Source organism: Neomonachus schauinslandi, chromosome 1 (assembly GCF_002201575.2).
Source record: "Neomonachus schauinslandi chromosome 1, ASM220157v2, whole genome shotgun sequence".
NCBI classification, from domain to species: Eukaryota; Metazoa; Chordata; class Mammalia; order Carnivora; family Phocidae; genus Neomonachus; species Neomonachus schauinslandi.
In genome coordinates, this window is record NC_058403.1 from 110,394,731 (window position 1) to 110,419,420 (window position 24,690).

Here is a 24,690-nt window from a genome sequence, read left to right on the forward strand (position 1 = left end):
TAGGGGGATTTTAATGTATTTAAACATTTATCAGATGCTGATTATGTGGACACATCACTGAATAAACCATACACTAGAATTTATGAATATACAGTTGAGTTAGAGGTGTGATAAATGCTAAGACAAGGAAAGATTTTAGAGGGTGTTTTGGGGAAATATCATCAAGATCAAGGGTCAGGAAAGAATGTTTAGTAAAGGAAGAGCCACAGGTGGGTGGAGAATCTAAAAGGACAGAAGCCTACACACAAATGTTCTAAGTAAAAGGAACAGCACCTACAGTTAGCCATGTTAGACAACTCAAATAATGAAGACCAGTTAGAAGGTTTTTGCATTTCCACGTAAGAAAGGACTGTGCCCTGAATGGGGATGAAAGAGATGGATAGGCTTAAGAAAAAAACTCACGGAAGTAGACATGGCAGTACCTTGCAATTAACCTGCTGTGAGAGATCACAGAAGTTTGAGTGTTAAGGAGAGATGACTAGGTAACAAGTTTGAGCACCTAGAGCATACAGATGGCTTCCTACAGCATACAGATGACACTCAGAACCATCTACATATTCTTAGCATGACGAAGAATGTGAGAAGAGGGTCTCAACAGCATCCTGAGGACACCAGTAATACTTAAAAGAACAAACAGAAAGGAAAGGCCTGCCAGGGGACTGAGAAGAAATGAGAGGTAGAAGGAAAAACTGGAAGGGATGGTATCCTAGATATCAAAATTATCAGTCCAAAATTTAAAACCTATGACATGTCAGTATCAGCTTTGTACAAATCAGAAAAATATTTGGAACACTAGAAACTATTTAAAAGCTACTTAACTGTGATTGTAATTGTTAATATCCATGCATATGTACTCAAAATCTGGAAGGGAACATATAAACACTGAGATCGTCACTGGGTTAAAAACTTGGTTTAGGTGTAATTGTTTATTCTATTTCCCAAACATACCAAAGTTTTAATTTTGAAAAGGCAAATATGTTACTATTAAAGAAGCTGGGGTGCAAATGTCTTATCTAAAAAAAGATTTTTAAGATAGTATTTTCATGTTCTTTTTTTTTTTTTTTAAAGATTTTATTTATTTATTTGAGAGAGAGAATGAGAGAGAGAGAGAGCACATGAGAGGGGTGAGGGTCAGAGGGAGAAGCAGACTCCCCGCCGAGCAGGGAGCCCGATGCGGGACTCGATCCCGGGACTCCGGGATCATGACCTGAGCCGAAGGCAGACGCTTAACCGACTGAGCCACCCAGGCGTCCCGTATTTTCATGTTCTGATGACCTATCAAGTTGTTGTACACTTTAAACCATGGTCTTAAAGAAATTAAGTTTATGCTTGATAGGCAGACTATTTCAACTAAACTGAAGAGTAAACAAATTCTTACAGTTTTACTTGTTTTTGTTTTAAGCAGTACTATTTTTTTTTTTTTTAAGATTTTATTTATTTATTTGAGAGAGAGAGAATGAGAGACAGAGAGCATGAGAGGGAGGAGGGTCAGAGGGCGAAGCAGACTCCCTTGCCGAGCAGGGAGTCTGATGCGGGACTCGATCCTGGGACTCCAGGATCATGACCTGAGCCGAAGGCAGTCGCTTAACCAACTGAGCCACCCAGGCGCCCCTAAGCAGTACTATTATTGTGGATTTAACTTTAAGTCCTATTGAGACACAGGAACTTTATTATAAACACATAAAAATAAGAAAAGGTTTTACACAAAGTAGGTACTCAATTTAAAAAATCCATATATCTAAAATATAAATTCTGTGGCATACAGGTTTTAAAAGTAAACATAGAAAAGGTATCTTTATAGAATTATTCACAATTAAGGGCAAATGGGAAACTGACACAGCACTTAGTAGGAGGTTTTACATGTGATTCATTCCCCTACCCCAAGAAACATCGGCAGCTCAAAGCAGATTTTTAAACTGCTTCCCCCGAACGTCTGCTATTTATAAATCCTAAATATTAAAGGGTGAGTTCCTTAATGGTTACACTTGGCACAATAGTATTCTAGTAAGTACTATAACTTTTCTAACACATATATATTTGCTTATAATCACAAACATTAAATTTGAATAGAAGGTATTTCCTAATGCAATAAATACTTAATTTTAAATTATAAGCAATTTACCAAATTTATTTTTTTGACAGATGCTTTAAAAGATGGTTTTATAATAAAGGATGGCCCATTGCTACTTAAGTTCAAAGGAAATCAAATTTATGTATTCACATCTTCACTCAATATAAAATTCTCCCTTATCCTTTAAGTTCCCCAGGGGTACTCTAGGCATACCAGCATACAACTGAGAGCCATGGTTCCAGTTAGAAAGCTAGATCTGAATCCTAACTCCACCACTAAATGGCTATGTGACCTGAGCAAGTTATCTAATCTCTCTAAGCTTTCAATTTCCTTCTCTGTAAACTGAAGGTACTGATAATATCTATATAATACAGCCGTTGTGAAAATTATAAATAACATGCCCCCAATACATAGCATAGTGAGTGGCACACTAGGTAGCCCCTGGGTAGCAAAAATAAAACTACTCTGTGCAGAAATCCAATCAACATTTGAGCACAGAGATTGACAGTATGAAATTCCTAAGCTAAAAGTGGGTAAGCTCTGATTTGTTCCATCAGTTTAACGATCAATTATAATAAATTAGCCTTGGATAAAATTCAGTAAGAGTTACATAATCAGTGTACTCATTAAAAATTTCTTTCCTACGTCATGTAGTTGGGTATATAACAAGGCTTGTCTCTTAGATACATTCATTAGCAATGTTATTCAACTCCTTTTGAAAACCTGACAAATGCTCTGAACCTTTCACCAAAAACTGAACATATATTAAGTTCCATCCAGTATTTCACAGGGTTCATGATCCCCTGAGGTCCACCCATCCACTGACTACTAAAGATGGATATCTTACACTAAAGAAATTAGAAATTATTTTCCTACTTATCCAAATTATGTGGAATTATTGTGGTAAATGAAAAAATTAAGTTTATAGGATCCAAGACAACTGTTACTAGTTTGTTGTATTTCCTTCCAAACTACTACTGATTGCAATTACTGTTTTATGAAACTTAAGTTTATAGAATATGATCAAAGTCATGGAATACCATATGAGAAACAATTTACAGTATCATTCAAAAGACAGGATGTATGTGTGTAAGGGAGAGACTGACTACCCCAGAGGGTTAAGGATAAAGTTAGAAATAGATATGATAGCCTATTTGATAATTTCAAATAATTTTTCATCCACTTACAGGATAGGTACACCGTACTTTAATGAAAATATTAATTCTACAACTGTATGACCTTGGACATATAACTTAACCCAAGTTCCTTTTTCTTCATCTGCAAAATATGATGATTTTCAGATTGAAGATTAAGATCTCATCCCAGTCTAAACTGTATTATTCTGAGTCCTCTACAAAATACAGCTGTGTAAAACAAAGCAAAATAAGAAGCTATATAAAACAAGTTTTAAAATTTGTTTTCCATGCAGAATACAATGCTAAAAGGAAATCTTTTATTTTCCAAAAAAAAGTATACTATTGACTTCTAGTATATGATTTTTATTTGATACTGGTTCTCAAGATAAGAATTGAGAAAATTTTCCTGGCTTTATTTTTACAGACATCTAGAAGAAAAATAAAATCCCAAAAGCGAATAAGGTAATTTAAACTATATTTTATGAAGAAAATGGATGTAAAGTTTTTTTTTTTTTAAATAAAAGCTTAATGTATTAGTTCTCAAATATCGCCTGTGATGATAACTAGAAAGTATTTGGGGCTCTTAACTACAGTGTAAGCATCTATATTAGATGCCATAGCAATATTTAAATAATGTTTACATAATACAGGATGTCACTTTATTTTTTAAACTGATTATTAAACACCACTGCAAAGATACGGCCTTCAGCCTCATGAAATTTTGAAAGGATTACATACTCCCAAGTATTTAAAATTCCAAGTTTGAACTTATATTTAATACTATACTCTTAGTTATACAATGTGCTCATTCTGTTCATAAATATTCATCTCAATACAATAACATCAGGTATAATACATAAAATCTAATCCATTAAGTCTTACCAATTTATGACCTGATGAGACACTCTTGTGGACAACATTCAGTCCTTAGAAGCTAGAATAACCCTCCAACCATGTGAGGGCATCACAACTTTTAAACTTTCGGCTTTCGATCATTATTATGTCACATTCCTCCTCCGATGCTGAATTCTAAAAAAAATTCTAGCAAAGAGTTTAAGTAAATAAGTGTTTTAATCAAATAGCCTTTAAAAATCTTTTATAGCAAAGTTTTATGTTTTACCATGATTACACAACTGATATTTTGTACTTAAGTATTTTTTTAATGTAAAATAATTTCATATTTAATCTGGATACTTCAAACTGTAAATTTCAACATGGACTTCCAGGCCATCAGGAATACTTGTTAGTAGAGAGTCAAGGAGAAATGGAACCAATTAAAGGTTTAAGATCATGATCCAGAAATTATGATTTAACACCGTAACTTGCTACAGACAGTTTTGTAGTCCTATAGAATGGCACTTGAGTCTATTATCTGGTTCACATCCATATGAATTTCTAGACTTCTAACACAGGTGGATGGATCAGTAATAATCCATACCGATCATTTAAATGCTCAAGACAGCATTCAGTTTTTATGCCTAAATCCTAGTCTGTCTCTACCATCCCCCAATTTTAAATTAGACAACATGATGGAAAAAATAAAATTTTATTATGCATTTTATATAACAGACATAACAATGTATCCTGTTCAGAAGTGGTCCTACAGCTCATCTGTGTACAGGCAAAGAACAAAATTAGGGGTAGGAATATATTAAAGAATAATCTTACATTTATTAAATTTTTACAAGAAAGCTTTCAATTGGGCATCTATTTTAATTGTTGAAGGGTAATATTAGTAACATTTTCTGTGCAGTATGAATACTCATTTCTATTTTTAATTGTCAGTAATCCACAGAAAAGGCAACCCACATATTTATGTGCATATTTTTGCCTAAATTAACCCCCTAAATAAAACGGCATAATGGGGTAAGGGAAGGGGGTGGGGGAAGGAAGCCATCACTGAGGAAGATCAATATATGCAAAGCTATAGAAAACTCAAAGACAGCATTGTAAGGAAACTCTGCAGCCATCTCCAGAAATATCTGACCCAAATATAGGGGTTGGAGTTCTGCTGTTACAGATTTTAAATTTTAATGGAATTTTTCTATTACACATGGTCTTTAAAGTCTCCCACACAATCTGAAGATCAGGATTTTTTCCAATTTACAAATATAATCTTTCCAAATGTAATCTCACAACACATTTGACTTCAATAAAATCATACAACTTTACTATCTTTTGTCAAAGCACCGCCTTATAATGTAATCACCTGGTGAAGGCAAAAACCCATACTGAAGAGGATAAATAGTAGTTTAAAGTTGTGGTCATTTCATCAACATATTACCAAAACATTTTTAGCAAGTTCTTATGTAACTCTTGTCTCCTATCAACCAAAATACTACCATAATTTTAAAAAATTATTTGGATTATTTACTCTTTCATGGGACAAGTCCCGTGAGAAGATATAATACCCAGCCAAAAGTAGCAAAGTATATACTTCCTGAAATACATGTATCTGAAATGCTGGTAATTTGGCTTGTCTGTGAAGGCTTTGATGGACTGGCCATTTGAAGGGCAGACTACCTGACCCTCTGTTAAAGGGCCTGTCAACAATAAGCAATGTTATGACAAATGCCTGGAAAGCCTCTGGAATACAGAATTAAAACCAGTCATATAAAGCAAATTTAGTTATTTTTCTATGAAGTTTATAGAGAAAAATTTTAAAGGTTGTGTGCATTATACAACTACATGGTAAATTAAAGACTTAAGAGCTGTATTACATTTAAAAATACAAAACTTCCATTATCAGATTTTTCTCCATCATGCATTTTCAAAATTAGTTGCTACCAAGTACAGGGGTTACCTTTGAAGGGTTTCAATGACTAAATTCCAACATGTAGGAAATCCTTATTAAAAATTTGAAATAAAATTGGGTAACTGAAGTGTTTGTAGATGAACACAGTTAGGATTAATTAAATATTCTTAAAAATTTAATTTAAAATTAGAATTATCCTCAAAATGAGTATTTAGAAACTTATTCTAATAGCAATCATGAATCTCCAATCTCTGGCAAGACTGCTATCAAAAACAAATCCTGAACATTTCCCATATTTATCATTTCATTCTTTTTTAATTTGTGAGGAAGAAAAATACCACTTAACTGAGAGTGAGCTACGTATGGTATAGTCTAGCAAAAACTAGGCTTAAGTTTACCATTATTTAGCTAATTTTATGGCAAATTTATACTGATAGAACAAAGAGAGCACAGGGGCAAGAAGGTGGATGATCTGCAATTTCCAAGTCATCTAAAAACTGATACGGGAAATCAAACAAACCTACAAGAGTTCCAAGGAACTTGCTATTTGAATAAATGTGCTTATCTTTGATAAAAAATTTCACTTTCAAGTGTAAACCACCTTCTTCAAAAAGTTCACTACACTATTTTGAGAAATCCTAGACATGATAAATCAACACTTGCTTCCCTAAACATCAGAAATGCTTATTTTTTAAATGGAGAAAAAGGGGAAATGGGGCCACCCTGTATGCTCCCAATAAATTATGTATAGTCTTTCCATAGATTACGTATTGGGGAAATGAGGCTAGGAATATATCAAAGATAAGCTTATGAAAAAAAATTAGTCCAAACATATCTAATAGAGTAAGAACACTGCAAAGACAGTGTGTTCTAAGAAATTCATATATAAAAAGACATACACAATTATAGGAAACCTCATGTATCTGTGGATGAGCCAAGATATAATTTAAGATGATTAGCTATGTTAAAAACTAAGTATGAGAAATACAAGAAAAGGTGTTTAGAATGCTATGTATCACATCAAATGTAACTATTAGTGGAAGAAATCCAAAATATATGGCTTAAAATATTTCATTCATACAGCTTTGGAAATTACCCCTAACAAGGTAGGTTATTGGTGTTTTAATAGGTCATGTTCATTCACAAATGACTTATAATCCTCATTCTTTCAAAAGGAGTAGAAACAGCCTATAGAGGATTAAGAGGATTAAAAGAAATAGAAATGGGGGTTGGGACAGAAGATAAAAATGGAAAAAACAGAGTAGGTGGAAGTCAGTTATATATTATTCAACTACATATGTGATAAGGAATGACAGGCTTTGTTAATAGAAAGCTGGATATCTGACTGTGAGCTTTTACTAATAACAGCTAACATTAGGAAATATTACCTACTCTTAAAATCTAAGATAGCATCACATATTATGCTTTTAAGAGCTATTATCACCTTTCTTGAAACAAAGTATGTATGACCATTCCAGACCTACATTTAGCAACATTTTCTGAACTAAGTTAGCAGTATCTAAAATAGAAACAGATGCCGCAAATAAACTTTCTGAGGATCAATAGTTAACAGCCACCGTGAACAGAAGGAGTGGGGATTAGTCACACAATACAACTCTTTTCTCTCCTTATTACCCTTCAAACAGTGTGTAGACCTAGGGAAAGAATACCTTTTTATCTTGACATGATTTTTGTCTTCCAAGACACAAGTTACATATCCTACTATTTCTGGGCCAAATACCACAATTAAAAACTGGAAAAAAAAAAATACAATGAGCACCTTCTGAACCTTTTAGTATTTACAGCCAACATCTTCAAACTTTGAAAACAACCAGGAAACAAAATGGAACAAAAACGCTATTTCTTAAAGATACATATCAATGAATATATATTCTAAATTACTACCACCTGTTTAAATTTATTTCTGTCAAATATGAAAAATGTTTTAGAAGTAGTCAACTGAAACCTAAACAAAGAAGCTAATTTTGGGTAAGCTAATGCATTTGAATACTTTATATCATGATCACAAAAATCTAATATATATCTTGATTTGGTGATTTAGAATATTAGTACAAGTGCGCACATGTACACACAAATAGAGAATGCCAAATAGAATATAGTCAGTCATTTCTCTCATCTATGTACCAACCCAAATTAATTAAACAAAAATATAAAATAATTCCACTTAATATTTTTCTTCCCATAAGACTGCCAAACTATCTGCAGGTTTAAATACACTGAAAGAAGTGTGAGTTTAAATTTTTTAATTGTTGAAGACTAGAAGGAAAATAAAACAGATGTTATGTTTGTTCTGGTTCAACAACTTCAGGCTATATATTTAAATATCCTTCTCATCTGAACAAGTTCAGTAAGAGTTTTCTTTTTAAAAAGCTTTTCTACAGAGTTATAGATTCTGCAGAAAAAAATAAATTGGATTTAGCAAATTAGTTTACACACTAATTCACACATACAAGTTTCTGTTCTAGTCAAAGGTTTGGTTTACTTAAAACTATTCTGGTGAAAAGTAAAAATAAATTAACAACAACAACAAGACCTTACCAATTATTTTCACCTGTTTCAACTGTTCCTTTCAAATTTCACCCTGAAAATAATTACCATGACTTTTCAGAGTAGGGCTGTGATGACTTATGTTAAATGACTAACCAAAGAAGGTGGTAAACACATGAGCAGAAGCATATAATAATGGATCAGTTCTGAAGTCTGGTTATGTGATGAAAATAATGTCAGCATGTCAGGTGTTCCATTTCAGCTAGCCATAGCAAAGCTAAGAGAGGAGAAGAAATGCTCAGGATCCACTGAAACACCACATCAAACAATGAGATGCAGATCTACGGTTAAAACTCTGGCAGCAGACAATCAACCTTAGACAACTATCAGAATAAAACTAGGAGGATACAACAGAATATAAAGGATAGCAATTACATAATTTGTAAACCCAAGAGGTGACTAAAAAGGTCTTCAAATTACACTACTTTTTCCACTTCCAGATAATTAGAATCCCAACTTAATACACATATATAAAAAGCACGATACAGACAAAAATTGGTACATGAATACACTTCAATTTCTGTTCTGAGACACACGCACATTAATATCCACCTGGTCTCCCTCTCTTGCCATCACCACCCCCCCCGCAAAACTCTGAGAAATAAAAGACATCCTCTTATAACATTTTTCCAGTCTCAGTAGTTGTTTCAGCTGAATTTTAGGCATCTGGCCTATCTCCCCTCCCCACCCCTTATAATAAAGCCTTTAAGTCTACTCTAATTTAAACTTTCAACAGTCCTACAGAAGACTAATACGAGAAAAGTATTTATTTATGTAAGACAGAAGGGAAAAAGACAGGTGTTTGATAATTAAATGTAATCTGTGATCTTGTATTGGCTCTTGGATCAGGTAAAAAATGGTCATGAAAGACATTATTGGGACAACTGCAAAATCTGAATATAAACTGTATATTACATATAAACAGTGTATCAAACCTGAATTTGCTCATTAAACTGCTGTTACATAACAGAATCTGCTTAGGCAACATATGCTAGAAGTATTTTTGGGTCAAATGGACAGAATATCTGCAACTTTCTCTTAAATGGTTCCTAAATAGTATGTTAGGATAATAAAGCAAGTATGACAAAATGTTAATGTTCAATCTCAGTAAGATTCTTGGTGCTTTTTATTATTCTTGTAATTTTTCTGTAAATTTTAAATTGTTTCAAAGTAGAGATGCAAACATTTTCCCTTCTTTTTGGTTAGTAAATAATATTCTCAGAATCTTCTAGTCTCTAAGATCACTTATCCTCTTCAGAGCTTCTCCTGTTCTCTAGAAGTGGGTAGTGTTTCCCAAGGGCCTGGCTTGACCCTCTTACCCTACTCTGCTCACTCTTGGCAACCTCAGCCTTTCCTAAAGCTCAAATTCTAAAATAATAATAATGAAACAAATAAATGGTCTTCAATCTCTTCTAGCCTTAGCTTCTCTAATAAGCTGTGTGTCTGCAGCTCCAGTTGTACCTTGAGTATTTCTACCTTGACTTTCCACCAGCTCACTCATCCAAAAGTAGCTAAAACCAGAATCTCATTATTGTTTTCACTTTCCCAAACCAATTCTTTCACTAATACTTCCTAATGGTACCACCATTCCCTCAATTAGGTTTGAGACTTTGGAGTCAAATTTGACTGCTTCCCTATCATACCCCTTGAGTTATAACATCGTGTAATTCCTGCCTTCTGATAACTATTCTTTCCTCATCTCCATTGCCTCATTCAGGCCTTCATTACCTTTCTATTATCTCTGGTCTCTGTCCAATCCAATATCTCTTCTCTGTTGTCTTCAAATGATTTGTGCACCAAATTTAACCGTCCTTTATCACAGATGCTCTGTACTTTCATAGTGGCTCACTGTATTCCTCAAACTGGAATTCTCCCTTTCCCTCAGGTCTTTAACTCTGACCAAATTCTACCCACCTTTCAGGTTCCCACTCAAAAAGTCACTTTCTAAAGAAGCTTTGACCAATACCTCCAGCTGTACTTGAGAGACATAAAATGTTTGAATTTTAAATGACAGTTATCACTTTCAGTCATGTGATGATGTTCTTACCTTTTTCCATATCAAGACCCAGTTCACTGGTTTCCCTACTGTGACCACCACTTAATTGCCTCTGATATGGCATTCTTTCCTAAGAGTTTGCTGGTCTTCCATTCCTTAAGCAAATATATAGCTCTTTGAGGTTTTCTTTTAAGTAGACTCCATGCCCAACATTAACTCACAACCCTGAGATCAAGAACTGAGCTGAGACTGAGTCAGACACTTAACCTACTAAGCCACCCAAGCACCCCTCTTGCAGGTTTTCTGATAATCATGGCCAACAATGACAAAACAGAAGGAACTCAATTCCAATGCTTTCCTTACCTCTTCTTTCCCATTTAGAACCGGAGGGAATAAAACTCTACAGAATAGGGATTTTAAAAGCAATTAGCTTTACACCTCATTCAAGGTCAACATTCTTGACAGAGTCAGGAAGAGAGTTATTAATTGTATTAATATTAATATGTAGTGATGGAAAGACAATTTTGCAGGGATGCATCTACTTGCAGAAAGTAAGCTCAAACCTCTCTTCAAACACCCCCCTGGCTATCTAGGTAGAGTATAAAGAAAGTAGTTTCTAGTTACCTTTGTATTTAGAGTAACTATCCTATAGAAATGGACTACAATAGGTCTGTAACCATTTTTTCCTGTTTTTTCCAGTTATAAAAAGATTGCCTAAAATGACATTAGCTTTTGTGACAGGCCTGTCACCTGCTAATCAATATTAGAAAACGCAGGCAACTAATACATCTAGGTATTTTTTACTCTACCTTTTTAACAGAGAAATTTCAACTTTCCCGAATTAACATATAAATTCCGTCAATTTCTCAATTTCTTCACATGCTTCAGACTGTTAAATTTATAAATGCTATCATCCAATAATAGCTAAAACTTCCTGTTTTAATGTCTGAACATTTTATAAGCATGTCCTTAAGGTTTTTATATAAATCTGAGATCCAGTCCTAAAAGGTGACAGGTCACTAAAACTTTGTCCTCTAATTTCATGTCTTTGATTATCCTCTATTGGGTATCCGTAACTGAAGTCAGTCAAAATGTAATCACATAATAAATTATGTAAGTACTAAGTACAAATTATTAGAGAATATATTTGGGGTGCTTACAAAATAGTTCAGGTTCATATCCTCAAGGTACTCCTAATAAGTAGAGAACATCTCCTAATAAGGAGAGAATATTTGACTAGTAACAGTCTCCAACAAGTAACTCACTATGGTGATTCTACAAAATTATGTACTGTTGACCCTTCAACAACATGGGTTTGAACTGCATGGGTACAGATAAAGATTTTATTTGTCTATGTTTATTGATGTACAGTTGACAAGTTATTTAGTTTCATGTGTACAACAAAGTCAACACAGTGATTAACATACATGAATTTTTTACAGTACTATAAATGTATTTTCTGTGATTTTCATAACATTTTATTTTCTCTAGCTTAATTTGTAAGAAAACAATATATAATACATATAACATAAACTATGTGTTAACTGATATCAGTAAAGCTTCCAGTCAACAGTAGGCTATAGGCAGTTAAGTTTTTGGGGAGTCAAAAGTTGTACTTGGATTTTCAACTTCGCGCAGGGGCGGGCGTCAGTGCCCTCAACCCCCACATTGTTCGAGTCAACTGTAGTTCAGATCTACAACTGTGCGGAGTCATATAGATGAATCTCAAACATTGGGTGAAAGAAGACAGACGCAAAATAAGGAGCTTAAAATATTTTGTGTCTTGATCTGGGTCCCGGTTACACAGGTGTGTTCAGTTTAAGCTGTACATTTACAAATGGTGTACCTTTCTGATACAAATTATACTTAAAAAAATGTCTTATCACTGAGCATTCAAAAACTAGATTAGCCAAGTTCTGCAACCTGAGTTTTACCATCTGGGTTAGCAAGTACTGGTGGGTGTTAATGATGTACCCAAGCTTCTTGGAGGATGAATAAAACAAAACAAATGATCTCATATAAGCAGCTTATTTCTGATTTACTCCTAACTTCAAAAATGAAATCTCATAGGATCAATGATAGGAAATACTGAATACCTGTCTTCTAACACAAAATACTTGATTTAAACAAGAACTTTTAAAATCCAGTAATTTTTAAACTAGATATAAATAAATACAAGTGAATAATCACTATAAAAGACAAAACAAGGGGCGCCTGGATGGCTCAGTCATTAAGCATCTGCCTTCGGCTCAGGTCATGATCCCAGGGTCCTGGGATCGAGCCCCACATCAGGCTCCCTGCTTTGCGGGAAGCCTGCTTCTCCCTCTCCCCAGCTTGTGTTCCTTCCCTCTCTCGCTATGTCTCTGTCAAGTAAATAAAATGTTTAAAAAAAAAAAGACAAAACAATTTAAGTGAAATCAGGTATCTAATAAAAAGACCATCAACTTGGACATTCATTTTAATAACCCAGGTGCACTACTACTTTCCTTATTCATTTCTCTTTAAATACTGGTGCTATCATAAGGAAGGACAAGCCAACTCATGGGGATAGTGTACCTAGCCAACTGTACTCTCATTTGTTAACTACATTTATGCATTTTCTTCATTAAGGTAGAAATAGTGCATGTATAGTTCATCAATGAAGTTTAAATCCTGACAAGCTACCTGATTTCTTCCTTTAGTCTACCTGAGCAAAAGTTTCTTCCTCCCTAGTGCTCCTTTACCTTACTGATCTAATATATACTAGAAGGTAAATTTGTTTGCTATAAATTCTTACCCTCAGCTTTTTTGCAGACAAAGGACTCCCAACAAGAGCCTGTTTCCCAGTTATCAGTAAAATAAGTTTCTAAACTAATTTTGTCAATGTAACAAAGCAATGCCAAAAATTAAGTTCAGAACTGTTCTTTAAAAAAGTAGAAAGTCAAAGTTTAAAGTTACTATTCGGAAATGCCAATAGGCTAGAATATCACTAAGTATCACTATCACTATAGTAAGATAATCTCCAGAAAGCTAATTACTGAAACTACATTATTCATTTTAATAAACAGTGAATGCAAATATTCTGCACTTCCTAAGAAAGGGCTGTATTATTTTTGAGCTGTCAGTATCAATTGTCCTTGTGTTTGGCAATGGTTTCAGCTTGATTCCCTTAGTACTCTGCAAATGACAAATGGGGAAGACAGAGAACAATGATAGCACCTACAGGAAAAGGGAAAGGAAGGCTTGACAGTAGCTTAAACTTTAATGCAATAACTGAATAAAGCATTGGCTATCAATGGAAAGAGAGAATTTCTAAATACAGGCAGAGGCAAATAGGTGAAAAGCTTCTCAATTTGCTAATTTCTAATTTAAATAGAGAAGGAAACAAAGGGGCCATTAGGGAACTCTGAGTCAATGTAGGAAAGGTGTATTAATTACTTATATTTTGATTAAAAGATACTCTGCTAAAAGAATCCTGGGGAAAAAAAAAAAAAAAAGATTCCAGTCTTTCAAGTAAGGCAAAATCAAGGATCTTCAGCTATTTAGGGCAGGTTTAATGAAAACTGGACAGGGCTTAAAAGCTGTCTCTACTGAAAATGAATTCCAAGATTTCATAAACAAGAGCCTGAACTATGGTATCTGTCAATACTGAAAAGCAATTTTATACCTCAAACTAAGTAGATAATGTAAGGGATTTACATCTCCTTAAACTCCTGAATGGCTCTGCTTAACAGAACCATCCCTGCAAAATACTTATTTGCCAAATTAGTAAAATTGTTTTAAAAATCCGTAATTTATAACAAAAAAATGAACAAGGCAATTTGGTGAAATCTAACATAAACATGGTCAGGAGAAGTTATATTTAATATCTTTTAAAGCTTAACACACATAAATCTTCAACCCTGTCTGCAATGAAAAAGAATGTATAATCCCATAATACTTTATTTGCTAATACACCTACTAAAAAGTCTGTAGATATTTGCCAACTGAGGTCATACAGTTAGAACTAATAAAGCTAGCCTACTGCTCTTATCAATTGAAACAATTTTTTTTTAAGTTTTATTTAAGTAATCTCTACACCCAACATGGGGCTTAAACTCATGACCCCGAGATCAAGAGCCACATGCTCCACCAACTGAGCTAGCCAGGCACCCCTCAATTAAAAATTTAATAAGCTAATTGCAAAGTTAAAAGGAAGCCACTAGCACTGGGTTGGACCTGTCACTTTGGTACCAAAGGGCCAACTTACACTGAAGAATGGCTGACCTAGAATATAAATTCTGATTATAGATTGGCATTCACATACTATTAACACGCTATTAACTTCTTTGACTCTGGACGACAGGCTTCAAGGAGAAGAGCAAATACTTTCAACCCATGAGAAACTACAGATACAGCAACTTGCCTCATTTCTGATACCTTAAATATTTCTGTATCTAAAAAGGAAAACAGATAAGAAATATTTAGCTGTAACAACAAATAATGAGTAGGCAACTTCTATGGTTGTTTTATAATGAAACAAAAGAAAACTTTTAATATTAAGTCAAAATTATAAAAAATAAAGCTCACACCTTTCTACATTGTTCTGATGAAAATAATAGCTCTCGTTTATATTGATATCATGGTAGCTTACAATATTTAGCTATTTGAAATAAATTACCATACAACTAAAACTATTCTTGTTACATTTCTAAACAGAATGTTATTTTTCCTTTTTCTAATGGAAAAGTATAAAGTACAACCGAAAGTACTCACCCTGGCTACATCAGATAAGCCATATGAATGACTGAGCATTCATGCTTGTTTCATGTCACAATTTACATTTATGTCTTAATTTACATTGATACAGCTGTACAATTTCAAAATTGAAATTATAATCACTGTCCTATAAATTTTAGAACTTCTTGTTCTACAAGAAACTATTTTAAAACATTTTCAGTTAAGGAACATATCACTGAAAAGATAATTTGTTAGAAAATCTCTTTAAGTGACACACAAACAAATCAACCCCAAGAATTAAAAGACTGTTACCATTTGTAGGTAATGTAAACCATGTCTTAACATGACATGTACATGCACTTAGCAATACTCTTTTCTAATGAAAGAGATGGAGTTAAGTCCATGAGTAGTATCCAAACTATGCCAGAGGACACAAATGCGTTGCCAGGCAGAGTTAAAAGAATCTAACAAAGCTTTGTGTGAATTTTTAAACAGCATTTGAGCTTGTTCTAGTCATTAAACACAGAATGATGGAGCGCTAATAAATATTCACCAAAATAACTGAACAGAGCATATACTACTTAAAATGTGTGTTAAGCAGAAAGATAAACCAAATTATCTTTTGCTATAAATGAACTCTTAAGACTTCGTTCTATATTTTAAAAAGTTAAAAACAAAATTTATGTAACATTTCTATGAGAAAAACTGTTTTAGGCGTTTACAAAACAGTAATGCAGGCAGGTCTAGGGAATCTAACAAACAAGCTTGATGTTAAAGTTTCTCAACAATATAAAACAATGACTACTACACTTTGATACCTTGGTCTTGTCCCTTTTCCAATTTCTTAGTATGAAGTAACATTTTGCTTTGAGTTACTATGGCGTTCACAGAGAAATCGTATAAAATAGGACAAAAGTAAACTAACTGTTGTTTATTTTAGAGTAATTTTTACATTAAAATATACAAGGGTAAGTGGATATTTCATATAATAAAATTCAAGAGAAATATATAAGTCCTTCAAAAAAGTAAATATACTTAAAAGTGAAGTAAAAAATAAAGTATGTTTATATTCTATTTAAAATATAGATTGCTCTTTTGGTTTATTTTGCTGCTTTGTCCCATGCTAGATACCACATGATTTCCCCCCCCCTAAAATGACATAAAAAGTTTAGGTTTAATGATAAGAAACCAGTACAGTGCAAAGCAATTCATGCATACACTTTTGCATGTATGCATTCCATATGTAAGTATTCATACCTATCCAAGAGGTTCTTTGATTCCTGAAACGTGTTCAAATGGAACGCTTGGTAGAAAGCAGTTGAAGGATTCCTGTGAGATCCAAGAATCAAATGGAAATGAGGTTGAGAAAGTACAGTAAAATCACTACTTTTCAAAAAAAGATGGAAGATTTTAGATTTTTAATATAGTGTAATGGCTTTAGTAAAAAGGAAAACAACACTACATAAGCTTGCTTAAAAACATTTTGAAAGAAATTAAAAAACTGGATGAAATCCAGCAGACTTGACAACAATTCAGGATCACAGTTCTAAAAGAAAGGGATAATACAGATAAAATAGCATCCAATTATGTGTGTGCGCATAAGTTTAGACATGTATGTGACCAGTTCATAGCCTAATCAACACTACTCTATATCAGATGCCTTTGTAAGTCTCTAAACATTTAGCAGTTTAGCAAAGCTGTTCCCAGGTACAGTACTCATGTAAAATAAATTAAGCTACACCTTCATATTATAAAAATTCTTCACAGGATCTATTTGACAGAGTTTGATGATGAACAATTGAGTCCTTTTCTGGGTTGGATTTGACATGGTTTCTACTTTCATAATCCATTTATTTATGTGTGGTTTCTCTGGATTAGGGCAAAACATGGTGCAGCAATTATATGGCAGCTTTCTGATTTCTTGCATTAGTATAGTGCCCCTTTAAGGGGTAAGAGCTCCCACACCTTAATTACCGTCTATTTCTACCATTCCCTGGACACACATTCCCTAGGGCTATAACCACAGAATCTTAACTGATGGGCTCATCCTGGCGAGCTCCCAGCATGCACTATTCACCTCACATCTCTGGAGTGGTTTCTTAGGGGACTACTTAAACTTATGACAACTCTGCTAATAGCTCCCCCGAATATTCCTGTAGTTTCCCCAACCCCAACCTGTACATTAGGGAGCTAACAAAAACTTGACGTATCACCTCTAAAATCCTTGACCCACGCTGTAGCAGAGTAACAGCAAGCTATATACATATTACATACCAGGCACTATTCTGAGTGTTTTACATTTATTAACGCAATTCTACAACAACCCTAAGAGGTAGGTGTTATTATTATTATTCCTATCTCACCAATAAGGAAATGGGTCAGAGAGAAGTAATTTGCCTGATGTCACAGAGCTAGCAGGTAACAATCTGGTCCTAGAGTTTATGCTTTTAAACTACTATGCTAAACATATAGTGGAGTTCAATTTTAACCTCTCTAGGTCTCTTTATCAGTTAAATGGTGATATTATGATCTAGCCTTGCAGAGTGGTTAAGGAACTGAGACTATATATAAAGCTCTTTATATATATATAGTCTATAGTCAATAAATAATAGCTATTATTTTATCACCAAAATGAAGTTCAAATACAACATGGCAATTCTGAGACCCTCACAAGCACCTTAAGAGTCCCTACCATATTACTAGTACAATAAGAAAACTATTTCCAAATTCTACTGGAATAGCAATCAAATATCAATGATCAACAAGCAAAACAAATACTCAACAGAATTCCATGATTTCAAAATTCAGATTAAGACTCATTGTCTTAACCTACTGAATTTTTTAAAAATACAAAAGGCATTTTCTATTTTAACCACTAGGGTACCTCTTAGATGATCCAAAATTAGGAAAGGCAGGCAGACACTAGATGCCAGAGTGTCACCAAAGCAACTATTTGATTAATTGGCATCTTCAGTATACGTACTTCTCTTTGCTCTACCTACTTTAACTCCTTTCTATGCTTTTAACCCTTTCTCTATTTTTCTCTAGACTAGGTCCAAGGTAATCAAATATATTGATTAGACCTGCTAATATCAAGGATTAAGAGGCTGCTAACTACTGTTTATTTAACAGCTTGTATCCTTTCAAGATATATTTGGCAGGCCCTTTTTTTCACTGTACTTGGAAATCAGTCTATCAATTTAAATGAAAGTCAACTGAACCAACTGAAGAAAATCGATTGGCTTTTTTTTTTTTTAAACCAGGCTTACCCAGGACCATATGGGGACAAGTTTGCTATTCACACAGGTTTGGAGACCTTGGATTTAAAACAGTGACTCAAAGAGGAAAGTAGTAAATATGACAGAACAACAAAGAGTAAACCTGGAGGTTATTCTGCAAGTCTGGAATTTAAAATTCATTAAAGAGTTACAATATATTTATAAGGATGACATTCTTTAAAAAAACTTCAGATCCTCTGACTTTGGAAAAATACATACACACATATTTAATTTGAATCAAATTCATATGCCAAATAAATTGGGTTTTAAATGAAATCATATGACTTTAAGTTATGAGATTCTAGCATTTTTATAGCACAGACTCTAAAAATGAAATGTTTCTCATAAGTCAAATGTAGAAGTGAAAAAAGAACATATCTGCAGTTAGTTGTGTATCTTGGGGCAAAAAAGGAACCTATGAAATAAAATACTATAAATGGACCTAAAGTCTTCAGAACATGTCAGAACAAATACATTTAGGTTGCAAAAGCTGGCAGTGAATCACTTTCTACATACATTCAAAATGAAGAAGCCATATGGAGTAATACAATCTATGTACTCTGGAAAAATTTAAATAGTCTAGATTCCACGGATAAACATTTAGACAGGCTTATAAAATATGACATTTTTGGTTTCTCGAATACTTCAGCAGGGATGTCTTCCATAAACTTGAGGGATTTTTAGCAAACAGCAACAATTAGCCTCAAAACATTGATTAACAGGTATAGATTAAAGAAGTCTGTAAAACCTAGCTGATCAAGAACTTCAAAAGAGCCATTTGTAAATACTGAAGGGCTTTATCATCAAAGACTTCTGTTTTGGAATGGCATAAAATTGAGGAAATTAATAGTCCAAGGAAAACACGGTTAATTGAGATCATTTCAAGGTTATATAGTCTATGTAATCTGAAGGCACCAAGTCGCAACTGACATCATTAAAAATTTATTAGAAGTACTGAATTTTATGCAACTTTGGTCACAAATTCTCTTCTGCCCAAGAAATAAAATTTTGAAACCAGTTTTCTAATAACGTATTTGATGTCAATGTTAACTACTAATCTAAATATAAAGCCAACAAAGCACTTCTTAGGGAGACTGAGGTGTGGTTTATTCTGAATTGTATGAAAATGCTGTTTTCCCATTTGTGGACATTTTTCTTTTTATTAAGGAGGGCACATGTTGTGGACATTTTTCAAAACCAATGAACAAAACATATCCTCTTCCTCCTGACTTTATATACTAAATAACCCGTCCTATTAATTTCTAAGTACATGAAAGTAGTACATCACAGAGTGACTCAAATGTGACATACATTGACCTGCTTTGGTAAGATACTATCTTTGTAGGGTAACTGTAACAGAGAGGAAAAACATACATATACTACACCTCAAAACTAAGCTATGAAAATCGTTGAAGCTTAAAGGATGAGGTACATGAGCCTTGAACTCAGCAAATACTTTCTTCCCTTATGTCAAAACTCAATTTTAGCAATCTCTAAATAGAAACCAGGGAAACACAATAAGCAGAGGAACAAGGGCCATCTCCAACATTATTATCTAAGGATTTAAAATGATTAAAAATATCCTTTAGGTAAAGGGTTACAACACAACAGATCAGTAGCTACAGTAGCTTTTCCTTCCTCCTGTCTTATAGTCAGCAAATTAATAAAACAAAAGTAACTCTGGAAATATCCAAGAGCACTGGCTTTGGAGTCAGAAGGCGTAAGTCTGAATATATATTATGTTACTCAGTAACTATGTGATTCAAATCCTCAAAGCCTCAGTTTCCTTAATCCATAAAAAGGGGAGGAACACTTCCTTACAGTTGCCAAAAAGCTCAAATGAGATTATGCATACATAAAGCCTGACAAAATTAAGCTTGGTTTGTTGTTTAATATAGGATTAGTTTTCAAATCATGCTATATAAAAATCAACTTTTAGTAGAGTATCTTAACATACACCAAATATTTCATCATTCTTAAGATAATATTGAGGCAAACAGAATATTTAACTTAGAGCTAGGTATATACCAAGCTATTTAGTACATTCCATTGGATAAGAATTCTGACTTCTGGGACTCAGAGCTCCCCCAGGATTTCCTTATTATACAACTTTATCGCAAGATTTTAATTAAAAATACAATAATCACTGAAAAGGGTACTGAAATGGTTCCAAGATACACACTACTTTAACAATAAAAGCTTCAAGAAACACCTTTAACAGCAACCATAAACTTCTGATAAAAAAAAAAAAATCTCAATTTCTCACCATGACATTTAAGCCCTTCACTCTGGTTCCTGTCAAATTAATCACATCATTTCCCAAATCTGACATCTCATTCTTCCACACTGTTACACAAACTGCCATTCTCCTCTACTCAGAAAATCATCCCTTTCTCTTAATGGTGACCCCTTTTAAGATTCAGACCAAGAGTTAGCTTCAGAAGAATGCACAAGTAATAATGGGTTGATGCTGAGGACAGAAATTGGGTGGCTGGAGGATAGAGGTGCAGAGAGGCTTTCAGCTTACACTCATATATTTAGAACTGTATAAACGTATTACCTATGCAGTTAATAAATTAATTTTAAACAGAAATCAGTCCATTTCCTCCCCATACCAAAACTGACCTTATGTCCTAAGCTGTTCCAATTAGTACCTTATTATTTTACTCCATCACAGTCTATAATGTATATGAAAGTATATATTTGATAATTATTTTCATATAATCTGAGATCTTGGGAGGGTAGGATAGTCTTTTCTGTATTCCAGAACTTACTGTTCAGAGAACACAAAGAAAGTTGAATGACTGACATACTGTCACTTTAAATGTTTTCTTGGGTATTCAACCTACTTGATGAGTATCTGGCAAGCTTCGTTTTTGTTTTGTTTTTTGTCACATGATAGTCTGGTGGCAGGAAGGTTTAAGTTGGCAGCTCTCTTATGAAACATGTCTAAATGTACCGAGTCATACACAGGGAACCTTAAAAATCTGACCAAGTCTCAAATTCTAACATTAAAATGAGGAAAACTGAGATAAGTTAAAAGACTTAACTAAAGAAATTAAGTGGCAGAAAAGCCAGGATTAGAACCCAACTGCTATATGTTTTACAACATCATGACTTTTCTGGCCTAAAACAATGTCTCCCTTTCTCTTATTACATCCATATACCATGTAATTACACTTTCAGATCAAAACTGAAGACTCTTGGTATGATTTATAGCATGATAAGGTGTGATCTGGGAGAACAGTTTGTGGACAACGAAATACTAACATTTCTGTAATGTATGCTTGCCATACATACCATATTATATATGGACTGTTTACAAATTATTTGCATACCTCATTTAATCCTCTCAAACTTTCCAACACAGGTATTATCCCCATTTTTCATATGGGGAAACAAAGGGCTTATAAGGCTAAATAACCACCTGAAGGTCAAATGCCTCAAATATGCAGCACAGTTGGGATTTCAGCCCAGGCATATCCAACTCCACTGTCTGTAATGGTCATTCATACAATATGCTAATACATAATTAAGCACACTACTGATTTTATTTGACCAAGAGCCTCCCTCTCCTTTTTTGTTTTTGTTTTGTTTTCAAAAGCTAGGTAGACCAAATACGAAGCAAGGACGGGTTTCAGATTAACTTACAAAACTATTTAGTAAAACTTAATTCTAATTCTCCTTTAGAAACTAGTTGGTTTTAAACTTTGCTTTGGGTATCTTTCATTCACAGATTAAACAATTTTCTTGTTTAATAATGAAGAGGGATTGCCTAACACATTAAAAATAACATTTAAAATACACCAGCATTATTTACAATAATTGACACATTAATTACAGTTTCTCTTCTATATATTAATATTCTTCATCAAATTTTAGTGAAAGCTTATGAGGAAAGGAGGCTTTAAGTAATTTAACATTCGGACTTCACTTATTTGTCTTGCTTACTCCAATTAGCAAGGCACTAATAGTCCATGTCCTAGGTAAACACTATTAAAATTATTACTCAGTGATCTGCAGAATTTTCACATAACCATCACATATAAATGTATAACTTAATGAGAGTCCATTCTTTTTAACAAATGTTAGTTCAGTACAAAGAAATAAAACTAAATACTGAAATCTAATTTTGGGCTTTAAATGTGAGAGGTAAGCAATCCAGAGAAGCATGCATGAAATTTAATTCACCTGATTTAAAAGCAGAAATTATGAATATACTTTTTAGAGATAAAAGCAGATTAATATATTCTTAATATTACCAGCCAAATTTGAAATGTATACATTAAAATATATTATGAAAGTAACGTAATGATGTACAGGAATGATATGAATTGGTTACTGTTCTTAAATCTTTACGGAGGGGTTTTTGCCCTAAGCCATGCCAGATTAAGAATGTCACAAATATTGAGTCATTTGGTATGTTCAAGAATTGCTGTGGGACAGACCCAAATTATACCAATGATTCAGGTATGCACATTCTTTGTGGATACAGTAATTTTATTATACCACATAAAAGAGCAGCCTCAAATCACAAGTCCATTTGGTTTAGTATAAAGAACTAAGTTAAGAGATTTATTCCAATTCAGGAATTTTGCTACACATACCCCTTAAATACTGTTAACTATTAAGGTTTTTTAAATTAGAAATCTGTTCTTCCCATTAGTAAGAAATTACTTAGGGAACATCATCATTCAGGCTACATTTAACCAGACAAATCTGTTTTTATAAACCCTCTCTTCCTCATACTTAAAGAATATTTAAAGAGTAATGCAATTAAGAAATAAACAGTATCTGTTCAAAAAGGAAATACATACTGGTCTAAAACAATTATTTAAAAAAGGAATTAGATGCCTTTTCTTCACTAGTAACAAGTATTCCTATTCCTTCTGAAACCATATTTCATGTCATTTCACTGTATGTTTTTCTGTCTTGGTTACCTGCCATCACCCTCTACCTCCTCCCGCCCCAACTTCTGCTATTTTAGGTAAGAAAAGTCAAGATCTTTTTATACTCCCCTAACAATCATTCCTCAATAAAGAGACTAATTTTGGTTTCTTTACCATCTGATTGTTGGGGGTGCTCTTTGTTACTAGAACACTAAAGCCCATGACTACTTCCAATTTCTTCTGGTGCACAGAAGGACTAAACTCTATTCCAAATTAGCAAGTACCAGATCCATGAACCCACTATCACATTTTACTATTTCCAAATTAGTGCTATCAGAATTCTCAAAGAACAGATTAACATTACACTTATTCTCAGGAAGTAGAAAACATATACACCACAGTATCAGTACTATAAAAAAATGACTTCTCATAAAAGCAATTTAGTTCAAGATACCCTACTTCCCCTACAAGGAAAAGATAGTGTTACTAACATAGTATGTGTCTTACCCACACACATATAAACTCTTATGTTTACTAAAGGTTACCAATGTTCAGCCTATAGAATTTAGTTCATACAAAATTTTGAATAATATATATGGCACTGTTAAAAAAAAAAAAAAAAAAAGGCGCCATACTCCCTACTGATACACTTTTGGACCATCCATCTTTTGGAAATCTATGATAATTTCCTTTACTTAGAGCCATGTTCATGACTAAAGTATATTTTAGTAATCAGCCTGGCACTCTGATGAATCCATCAATTATCAGTTTTTATACTAAATAATAATGTCATTCATACACAGGATTTCACACTTTGATTATAAAATCCTTGGTAAGAGTACATAGGATAATATGTAGTGTGTGATTTAAACGTCAACTGTAAAGCTGGAAGGGCAAAATTACCTCCACAATTCATTATCGATAAACATAAGCTCCCAAGAAATACAGATTCAACTAAGGAGCTTTCATTTGTAAAGACTAAATGCAGTGAGACTTTTAGAGCTCTAATAAGTATCTATAGATTTTACAATAAAGGTAAGAGTGACAGTTCTATCTCTTAATATACATTTACATAATCTTCTCACTTAACCATCAAGTTAAAAAAACCTGCTCAAGTATGTGTGTGTATATTTGAGAGAGATATATATATACATATATATATATTTGTACAAACAAAATTTGTGTATTTATAGCACATACCAGGATACACCACTTTAACATTCACAATTTGTAATACTTAACCAGTAGTCATTAGCAAACTACACAAATAAAACCATTAACAAGATACAAAGATATTTG

General features: G+C 33.5%; 1 protein-coding gene across 1 annotated transcript in view; it reads right to left on the reverse strand.

The window, feature by feature from the left end:
- Positions 1-24,690, reverse strand: part of TSC22D2 (TSC22 domain family member 2) — a 49,111-nt gene that overhangs the window by 18,776 nt on the left and 5,645 nt on the right. The window contains 1 exon segment of the mRNA XM_021685977.2: positions 16,482-16,553. Within this exon segment, the coding sequence (XP_021541652.1) occupies positions 16,482-16,553 (72 nt within the window).